Here is an 11,176-nt window from a genome sequence, read left to right as displayed (position 1 = left end):
GGTCACCTGTGCTGATGAGCTCTGCATGGTCACCTGCAGCTTGCCACGCTGGCCAAACAGGAAATGAGATTCAAAAGTTTGCGGTTCTTTTCCTGTCTACCTGGCCAGTGCATCTGAGTTGAGAGTGCTGTCCAGAGCGGTCAGAATGGAGCACTCTGGGATAGCTCCCGGAGGCCAATACCATCGAATTGTGTCCACAGTACCCCAAATTCGAGCCGGCAACGTCGATTTAAGCGCTAATCCACTTGTCAGGGGTGGAGTAAGGAAATCGATTTTAAGAGCCCTTTAAGTCGAAATAAAGGGCTTCACTGTGTGGACGGGTGCAGGTTTAAATCGATTTAACGCTGCTAAATTCGACCTAAAGTCCTAGTGTAGACCAGGGCTCAGTGGTTCCACTGCTTAGCTCTGTGCTGCTGTGGGGAACTTTTCTACTCTAGAAGGAGAGTTCTTTTGACCTCTGAGCACTGTTTGCGCTCAGAAAGGACCTTTTAAGCATCCATTTGCCTCTGTTCTGACTCAGGGCTCTGCATAGGAAGCTTCTGCCTTTCTGCTGTGCCAAATCCCTTATATCAGGCCTGAAATAGGGAGGCTGTTTTGGCTCCAATCAACCTGAACTGCAGGGGACCAATCTGCAAGCTGCTAAGAGAGTCTATGTAAGCTAGCGCTGTGACGGTGCCCAGCTATTAGGTAGGTGTGCAGGTACTTTCACATTTGGTCATAGACTCGTTTGATTGAGGGACTGGGATGCTGACTCATCTGCAAAAGAGAAGATGACTTAAAGTGTGCAAGAACATGACTGGATGATCTGACATCCAGAACAACTCTATGCCACAGAGCCCTAAGCCTCCTATGCAAACTAAATCTTCTGCTCTTTACTCTCAAGGTTCCTTTCCATGCTTTCTTTGAAGGAGCCCTTTCCAAACAGAAAGGAGGACAACACTCTTGGTTTAGGAACTGTAAGCAGTTGGAACTGATCTCCTGCCACATTCCTAAATGAACAGATTAGCCTTACTGAGGGTCCAACATCTTTCTTACACACACAGGCAGACATGCAATAATATTTGTGTGGTATAAAGCTTTTCTATACTCTTACAGTAAGGGGTAATCTTCAGGATGATTTGGCTAACTTTCACAGGAAAGAATCCCTGTCCACACAGGTAACAGAAATTCTGCTACAATTGTGTTAGCAATAACCATCCTAAAATGACGTTGACCGTAGGCTGTGTCTCCACTAGACTTTTTTCTTAGAATATCCCACCATTGCTACACCTCACCAAGTGAGCTAGCAACAGTGGGAGTGTTAATGAAGACCACTGTTTTAATCATAATCTTGTTTAACACTGCTCAGAGAAGATCTAGTGACGTGGTAGTTGAAATTCCAGTGGCTGCCAGTCCCTTGTCAGCATAAGAGCTCCCACTGGTGGACCATATGAGTAATAGGAAAAAGTGAGAAATTTCAAGAAAAAAAAAAATCTAGTTATCTAGTATGCAGACAAAGGCCGTTGTGTGAAAAGGTCCTTTGAGACTCCCTGGAGAAATATTTTTTTAATTGTTATAGTTAAATCAGAGAAAGATCAGGTACTTAGCACTTCAAAACCATCATATAGTTAGTGCTATGTGTGCAAGAAATTCACTTATTTTGTCAGGTAGATTTTGTGTGCAGTTTTTTTTCTCTGCTTTCCAAATAAGAAGATACACTGTTACGCTTATCAATGACATTCTCATCTTGATAACTTCTTCAGGAGCAAATGGGAAAGGAAGGTATAAAAACAATTTAAAATTTGTCAAGTCTTGAAAGAAAGCCTGGAAAAGTTCAAGAGTAAAGAGCTGAGAAAAATAAGAATAGGTTGGTGGAGAGATCCACTAAAAAGATAATGGAATTACTAACAAAAGTTTCTATAGTGGACAAGGTTAGAGGCCCAAAACTTGAGAAAATATATGGAGATGTGTCAGTGAGGTCAGAGAAAACAGGAATAAGACTGCATATAGTGCAAGAACTGCTTATGGAGCAAGATGTGCGAGCCAGGAGTTCTCATTTGCAGCCCACACACTGACACAGTGTCCCTCTTTTTTGTTCCCACATGTACACAGTCTGTTAAGATACAACAACACTTAATGGTAGCTAAACATTAATGTCTTTGTCTTAGATGAAGTGCTGTATGTTGACACTGAAGACGAGTGCTTTTAAATCTTTTTCTCATAATTCATAACTCAGACTCCAGCTGCACATCAGTTTCTACACATAAAACAGAAGTTGGGCATTTTCCACATTTATAAAAAAAGCACACAAAAATAGTGGAATATGGGAGAAAACTGAGTCATAAATCTCATTAAGAGCACATGAGGGTTTATTTTTAGAAAACATATGAGCCAGTATTATTCACTATAAGAATGCTAAAGCCAGCAAAACAAAAATCACAACATAGAGGAAAGCACGTCTGAATGTGAGGATGCATTTTTTTATGCAAGTTGTTTTTTTAAAACAAGTTCAGACAAGTTAGTGCTCCACAGAATAGATGATCTACAAAGTGGTTTGTTTTGGTCTTTTTCCCCTCAGGAAATTTTGTATACACTTGTTCCCCCATTATCTTTCATTTTTTAAATATTAAAGTTGATATCTCAAATTAAAAGCATTTTATTTAAAAATTTATTTCCAGTAAATTTGTTAAGACTACCACCACCTCTAAAGAAACCAAGTGTGTGGTGCCTGGGAGGACATTTTAAGCACACACATATGCAGTTACTCAGTAAGGGTATGTCTACACTGAAAAGTTTCAACAAAACTTTTGTCTTTCATGGGTACTTAAAAAGCCCATCCACAAAAGACAAAAGTTTTGCCAACGTAAGTGGCACTGTGAACATAGTTTTGTCGGCAGGAGCACTCTCCTGCCGACAAAGCTAACGCTGCTCGCAGGGCTGGAAGTATATTGTTGGCAAAAGTGCCGACGAAGTACTGACAAAGAGCGTTTACACACACTGACTTTTAGCGACAAAGCTGTTGCTAAAAGCTGCGTGGTATAAACAAGCCCTAAGTGATGCTTAATTCAGAGGTTTGTTTCCTACTTTATAATGTCTGGGATTTATGTTAAATTTGTGAAAATGCAGTAACTGGGGGACATTGGAGAGAACAGAAGAGGCTGCTGAATTTGATGGCTATTAAATGGCCATTTGTGGCTCTGCTTGATGCCAAGTGTTTTTACCTTTTTTATGTGGTTGTGGTTTTGTGTATACAAGTCCTTTTGGTTTAGCATGGTGTGATGGTACTTGGGGTACCCAGGACTGTGAGTCACCTTGTTACCCCCTGCATCCAGCAAAAGGGAGTGTTTTTGTGGTAACTGGATGTCAGCTCCCTGATACTGCCAGCCCTTCACCACTCAAGCATGCTGTTCTGGGCTTATCCCAGCCCTTCCTTTGCCTTGCAGGTTAACAATAGGCGCACCCAAATCCCTTTGAATCATGCCTCTGTGATATCCAGTCACTGACACTGGCTACTCTCCGAATTTCCTGATCCTCTGCACTGAAAGGTGCGGGTAACCCTGTAAACCACACAGCACTTGTGAGCACTTAAACAGGATTTATTTAAGAAATAAAAAAAATTTAATTAGGAACGAGAGAGTGGTGAAAACAAGATGTTACTGTACGAAACACAATCATAAAAGCGAACCTGGATCTACACTTATAAACTGTTACCTTTCCTATCTAATAAAGTAGATTTTTCCTGAAAGTTCAGTCCATTGCAGGCAGAGCTGAATGGTTTCTCAAGAACCAGGATCCAAATGTCTATGAAAGTGTCCCCCTCTGCCAAGGTTTTTCCTCACTGAAGTCCCTTTTTCTAAACTATGTAAGACTGAAAACAGTCCTTTGTTTCTGTTCACAGGCAGGGTGAACTCCTGGCATGTTGCAGAGTTTCTTTTCCACCTTTAAGTGGGTTGGATTGTTTGTTGTTGTCTCTGATGGTTTTTCACTGGCTGTTCTGGGATGTGGCAGGGGTAGGCAATAGAACCTAACTTCAGTACTGGAAAAATTGGTAGAAACTATAGTAAAGAAAAGAATCATACACATACATAAACACAATTTGTTGGGGAAAAGTCAACATGGCTTTTCTGAAGGGAAGCTGTGCTTCCACAGCTCTATTAGAATTCTTTGAAGGTGTCAGTCGATATAAAGTACTACTAGGATTTTAAGAAAGTCTTTGACAACATCCTTCGCCAAAGGCTCTTAAGGAAACTAAGTAGATGGGATAAAAGGAGAAGTCCTCTCATAGATCAGTAACTGGTTAAAAGATAGGAAACAAAGGGTAGGAATAAATGGTCTGTTTTCACAATGGAGAGAGCTAAACTTTTTTGTGAGCTCCTGTTGCCACCCTGTTTGTTAGACTGACTCACTTTTAACAGGATGATCCCAAGGCGTGCTGGATTTCCAGGTCCCATTATTTGTTTGGAGGTTCATCAAGTTGCATGATGATGTAATATTAAAATAATCATGCAGCAAAAAAAAGGCATGAACTAAAGTGGCAACACAACATAGACAAATGTTGCTATGTTGTGCTGGGAGAGGAATGTCCCCTCAAACTTACAGAAGTTTCAAGTCTGCAGCTGTAGTTAACTAAAAAATACTGCTCACAGATGGGCTGGGGACTCCATCCAGCTCCTTCCATGCTGGACCACTCCACTTTCACCTTCCTATGCCACTTCTCTAATCCTCTCATGCCTGCCTGAACTCTCGCTTAGGCCAGTGGTTCTCAACCTTTCCAGTCTACTGTACCACTTTCAGGAGTCTGACTTGTCTTGCGTACCCCACGTTCCACCTCAGTTAAAAACTACTTGCTTACAAAATTAGACATAAAAATACAAAAATGTCACAGCATATTATTACTGAAAAATTGCTTACGTTCTCATTTTGCCTGTATGAAATTTTAGTTGGTACTTACTGCTAGGGCTTTTTATGTAACCTGTTGTAAAACTAGGCAAATATCTAGATGAGTTGATGTAGCCCCTGAAAGACCTCTGTGTACCCCAAGGGGTACGCATAGCCCTTGAGAACTATTGACTTAGGCTATGATTACCTGCTTATGACATCTACTTTTAAGCCTTCAGATTCTTACTCCACTATATTGTCCAAGAAGCCAGAAGATGGACCCAGAGAGCAAGGAGACAGTGGTGGTAGGTAGGGAATTTCTTTCTGCTGCAGCCCAGGAGCGTCAAACAGGATTGCCGATGAGGAATCAAAGAAGGTTTTCTGGTATACTGTCCTGGTGTGAGCACCTGGGGCTTGGCTCAAGTGTATGTAACCACCATGGCCTGAGGCCACCGCTGATTCCCAGAGTTGTGATGGTGTCATCAAATATGTGAATTCAAAAGTACTATCACCAAAAGGTATGTTCATTTCACTCCCACTGGGAGGGGGGAAAAAAAAAAAAAGGAGTAAACAGAAGTACATCAGATAGGAAAGACCAAAACTAGTAGAGGGAGAGACATTTCTGTTTACAAACAGCTACAGCAAAATGCAAAATAAAACAAGGACCATTGCTGACTAAAATATCCAATACAAACATTACCTCTCCCATCTTGTCTCTCATTGATGAACACAGATTAAATTATACTGATATTGTACAAACAAACGTTAATTTTTTCAGAGGCAATCTACTATCCTTATGGAGGAATTTTTCGAGGACATTTTTAATAGTAAGGACCAATGCAGAAATGACTTCTTTCTCTCTCTCTGTTGTATCTTCCAAGAATACCATGCCTGTAACTAGGCTTCGTTCTGTTTCACAATTTACAGTAACAAAATAAAATCCGCAAAACACCCTTGGGTGATATCAACAGTTTTATTTCTCTCCATTTGTGCTTTCAGAGATCAGCTGCAAAAAGAATACAAAAGCCTCCACGCTAGCAAGAGAGGGATGTAATGATTTTTTCCCCAAGTGCACATGCTTTTTAGGAAGCAAATATACCACTTGTGGTACTCAGACTTCGATCCAGTATTTTTCTCCCTCCCTCCCCCTTCTGTTTATGGGGTAGAAGCACTAATCACATGGAAAACTGCTGCTTGGTGGTAACTATGGATGAACCCAAATTTACAGCTGCAGTATTGCCTTAAGTCTGAAAAGCCCTTCGGTAGTGAAGAACTGTGACAAAGACATGTTTCATGTGATTTTGCAGAATTCTTGTAATAGATGGTGAAAGTTTGCCTTCAATAACACTGACCTCAAGAGTAAATGCCTTTTCATCAGCGTTAGCACAATATGACTGTAACTTTGGGCAAGTTATTTGACCACCCTGTGTCTCAGTTTACCTAGCAGAAAAGCTGACTAAAAAGCAGAAACCTGCTGGAAACCAGATGTTGGGATTAGGGTGAGTTTCCTGGGGGGAATAAAAATCCCTCCTTCCCCATGAAAGTAAGAAACTGAATTGCAAAAACATTCTATTGATAATACATGTAAATACTGCAGTTGTGTTCGTGCAATTAATTTTACTTGGTGGACCTGTGTTTAATTCCACCCCATTGTGCATAATTTTTGAGGATCACTCAGATACTGTTCTCTAGCCTAAATCAATAAAATAACCTTTGTGTGATGCAGAAGAGTAATAATACAAAAATAATTTTAATATAAATGTCCATTTAATATGGACTGACAGTTTAGAGTGCCACCAACTTTTACAACAATTCTGCTAATCATTATTTCAAACTTACTCCTTCAATCATAAAATATGAAGAAAGGAAAAAGTAATAGGAACACAAGAGACCCTTGAAATATCTCCCTCCAGTCTTTGTCCTCCCTATTCCTTACAGACATGTATATTACAGATGGTTGCAGAATGGCCAGAAAAAAAAATCCAACAAGCCTCTCAAACCTGTTGAATTAGCTAATAGGAGTAGAAAAGAATAGCAGCAGACCTCTGTGAAGAAAAGGGACATACCTATCTGGTTTTCCATTAGTTGCTGCAACAGGCTACAGTTTGCCAGCTTTGAGAAAGAATGTGCCAAAGGTAAAAGGTCTCAGAATTTCTTTTACCATTGGAATACAGGCTGACATTTGCCCCAGTTTAAACCAGACAACCCAGACCCCACTTTAAGAATGCAGCTCTACTCAGAAAAAGTGCTGAAGTACATTCCTAAAGTATGGTTTCAGAGTCGCAGCCGTGTTAGTCTGTATCTGCAAAAAGAAAAGGAGTACTTGTGGCATCTTAGAGACTAACAAATTTATTTGAGCATAAGCTTTCATGAGCTACAGTGCTTAAGTGCTTTCCTGCATTGGGAACCCAGTCCTGATAAAACTATGAAGAATACTGGATATCAGCTGTTGTTACTGCATGTAGCTGTAACTTGTGATCCTATGTGATTGAGACTCAGTATAGATTAAAAGGCATCTTCAGCTGCTTCCAATCTCAGTAGTTTGAGCACCTTGGCTACTAGGGTCACACTGCAAACACTACCTTAGTGAAGGGAGTTTCTAAACCTACTGAACAGGAGTCTTTAGCTTTGAGATTTTCTAATTCAAGTGAATCAACAAACTAAAACCCTTCCCAAGGCCAGCAAATGAGATGATAAACTAGTGACCTATTTGAATCTATAATTTGCACAATATTAATTCTTGTTAAAGATTATTTATACAGAAAGTTCATTGTTTAGTCTTGACAGCAACTCTTTCTGTCATTCTATACCATTATTACAAGACATTACTAGTATTTTTGCAACATGTATGGGCAGAGTTTGGGTCCTGCAGCTTTTTCCTCTTCCACCTATCCTCTCTTTTGCCTTGTACCCTCCTGAACTACTTTGGTGGTCAAACCCCAAATGGTAAAACACCTTTTTCTTGTTATACTTTGCAGAGGAATTAATCTTTCAGTAGGATATTCGACATGTGAAGAAGCCAGAGTAATTAGGGAAAGGATTGATAATTTTGAAGGAGTCAGGTGAGAATCTTTTTTAACGTAATATTTATTAAAAATAACTAATTAGTAAAATTGATGTTTCTGGCGTCAGAAGGAGGCCCCCCCAGCACAAAGGAGATCCTAATTGTGCAGAGCTGACATCCTCATCCATGCTCTTATCCCACATAACTCCCTGCTTCTGGGGAGGGGAGCTTGGATGGAGGAAATGGGGTGGAAGGAAAACCCCGACACCAAGCTAATTATCAGCTGCTCTGACCCTAGAAGACGGACTCCATCCAGCCGGCGCAGGCTCGCAGGGAGAGTCGGCAAGGGGAGCTGTAGAGTTTATTTGCGCCCTTCCCCGCCCCCTCAGCAATGGGGCCAGCCCGACCCCAGCCCGTGTAGAAGAAAGGCGGGCACGGAACATGCCCGGGGCTCCGTCAGGGTTGGGCTCCCGCCACCCAAGTACCTTGATGGCCTCAGCGCCGCGATCACCCTCCGCCAGCCGGGGAGAAGGGGAAGCCGAGCCGAGCCGCGCCTCTTGCGTCACTCGGGCGGCGCAAACCCCTCCTCGCCGCGCACCCAGGCCGGCCCGCTTGCGCGCCAGGCCGGCTGCCCCGCTCCCGATTGGGTGCCTGGGGCCGCGCGGGGGGCGGGGCTCCCGGAAGTGCCGCTGCCACAGTGGCCCGGCGCGGGGAGGGCGGGGCGCTTTAGTGGCAGGGGCGGCGCTAGCTGCCGCGCGAGCTGCTGTTTTGGTTCCTGGTTCTGAGGGATTCCACAAGGCGCGAGACGCGGCCCCTCCTCCTCCTTCTGCTGCTGCTGCAGACCGGCGCCGCCCCCGTCCCCTGCCGCAGCCCGAGCCCGCCGGCGCTGCCCATGGCCGCTGAGATCCAGCCCAAGGCGCTGACCCGCAAGCCCGTCCTGCTCAGCAAGGTGGAGGGTTCCCAGGATGTAGTGAGCATGGCCGCGATCGTGCCCAAGGAGGACGGGGTCATCAGCGTCTCCGAGGACAGGTACTGGCAGGGGGAGGCGGGCACGCCGCCTCGGCCCCGCCCGCAGCCAGGGCGGCAGTGCCCGGGGTCCCCGGGGAGCGCGTGTGGGTCCGCGGTGATGCTGCGCGCGCGCATGAGACGAGCCCACCCGTGGGGCTGGGGTCCCGTAGTGGTCTCCCTGCAGGGGTGCAACGGGCTCTATGTGCAAAAACTGGGGTGGGAAAGGGATTGCTCTGCGTGTATCAGAGCTGCCCCCGTGGTTAGCAGGGCGATCCGCTCGGTGCTGGGCTGGCCTGTGTCTTGCAGAAGGAGACACGAACGAGTTGCTCGGGCAGAGCATACGCCGAGTAGATTAAATATTGATCAGGCCTATTATGTGTGCACACTGCTCACTCTGCCAGGGAGCTCACCGTGTCATGGTAACTCTGCTGCATCTGACTGGTGTGCATGATTCAGACTACACAGACGTGAGAAAGGATATGTTGTGGCTGATGCCTGGTCAAAACCAATAACGTATCTTTAATTAACTTTTATATCAGAGATTCCGGGATTCCGGATTTGTGGTCACACATGCTAAAATGTTCTGTCCTGAAAATTGAAGTGAGTCATTTTCCATAATATGCTTGTTACTGTACGCCAGAAGTGGTGTGCAAGTCAGTGCCTGACTTTTCCTTTGTCATAAAATGTAGTGGAGGAGTTCACAAATGATGCTCTTTGAAAATTTCATATAAATATATTTACAGAAGCCAAGCTGGGTTTTTTTCAGTCCAACATTGTACTTCAGCAGGCCTTTAAAACAACAGTTGCATTGCTGTGTGTGTTGTTTGGTAACTTGCTAAGAAGGAGCTGCTAATGTTTGTAGCAAAATGTCACTCAAATTACTGTAGTCTCATGTTCAATTTCTGTTTATATTATTAAAATCAGCATTCAGAAAGATATGTCAAACTCAGAGTTGATAACAATGAGCTACAACAGTTGCACTGAATAGCCTTTTGTGTATTTTAGTCTTGTAGCTACAGTTAAGTAAATCTGATAGATTGGGGAATCAAACTTTTTAGCATTTCAATATGAGCAGTTTATATTATTCGTTAATCTGTGTTTGATACGTAATTTGTCAGACCAGTTTCAACACATGCAGCTTTTGACAAATCCATGTGAGATTTGTTTTGACACGAAACAGAAGATACCAATGTTGTTCACTGAAACAGCGCTTCTAGTTCTTATCTAACAAAAACATTTCCTGGTAGTTCTTTTAAAAATAACATATCTAAAGGATAAGAAACCAGTCCAATATCTAGTATTGTAAAACTGCTAAACTGTCTGGTATTTTTATAATTTTTATTAGTCTTACTCCACAATATAAAAGTATGTCTTAAACCATCCAATGATGCTTCTTTTCTTTTCTTTTCTTTTCTTTTCTTTTCTTTTCTTTTCTTTTCTTTTCTTTTCTTTTCTTTTCTTTTCTTTTCTGAAAGAGTTCAAATTTACCTCATTTAGTGGCATTTCCTCTTACATCTAGAATGGTTTCATTTTGTTAACTCTATAGGAGTGCTTTCCCTTAAAATAAAAAAATGTTCCATGATCCTAATTGGAACCCATATAATAACAATTCTAAAATGTAGTTTCATTGAATCATAGAATATCAGGGTTGGAAGGGATGTCAGGAGGTCATCTAGTCCAACCTCCTGATCAAAGCAGGACCAATCCCCAATTTTTGCCCCAGATCCCTAAGTGGCCCCCTCAAGGATTGAACTCACAACCCTCGGTTTAGTGGGCCAATGCTCAAACCACTGAGCTATCCCTATCCCCAAAGTAAAGCTCTATATGATACTAGAGCACCACAGAATATCAGGGTTGGATGTGACCTTAGGAGGTCATCTACTTCAACCCCCTGCTCAAAGCAGGACTAATCCCCAATTTTTGACCCAGATCCTGGGATGTCCCCCTCAAGGATTGAACTCACAACCCTGGGTTTAGCAGGCCAATGGTCAAACCACTAAGATATCCTTTCCCGCATCATCACACAACCAAAAATCAGTTGACTTATCTGCTCCTAACAGGATTGTGGGTTGTTTTTTTTTTAAACCAGATTGTTGGCCCATGGGCACTTTATCTCAGGTTCAGGATTTTCCTTACTTTAGACTCCAGTATTGTCATTAAAAAGAATGCCCTTTTATCAGTGTACTAGTATTGAAAAAGCCTAAGTGTTACCATAAGTTAGTTTCTGGTTACCTGTCTGATACCTGAACTATGCAAAATCTCATTAAAGTTCATCTATGCCCTGGGCTCCAATAAGCTCTCGTGTCT

General features: G+C 42.7%; 1 protein-coding gene across 9 annotated transcripts in view; it reads left to right on the top strand.

Annotated features, from left to right (window-relative positions):
- The first annotated feature begins 8,610 nt into the window (after positions 1-8,610).
- WDFY2 (WD repeat and FYVE domain containing 2) overlaps positions 8,611-11,176 on the top strand; it is a 124,475-nt gene continuing 121,909 nt past the window's right edge. For 4 of the 9 annotated variants that reach the window (XM_073343043.2, XM_078852815.1, XM_078852814.1 and 1 more), the window contains exon 1: positions 8,611-8,890. In XM_073343043.2, coding sequence (XP_073199144.1) covers positions 8,754-8,890 — 137 coding nt within the window. In that variant the 5' untranslated portion in view covers positions 8,611-8,753. The remainder of the gene's footprint in view (positions 8,891-11,176) is intronic. The other 5 variants (XM_078852817.1, XM_073343060.2, XM_073343067.2 and 2 more) reach the window with 3 other exon arrangements.

Source organism: Lepidochelys kempii, chromosome 1 (assembly GCF_965140285.1).
Source record: "Lepidochelys kempii isolate rLepKem1 chromosome 1, rLepKem1.hap1, whole genome shotgun sequence".
Taxonomy (NCBI): Eukaryota; Metazoa; Chordata; order Testudines; family Cheloniidae; genus Lepidochelys; species Lepidochelys kempii.
This window is presented reverse-complemented; position numbering and strand designations above follow the sequence as displayed.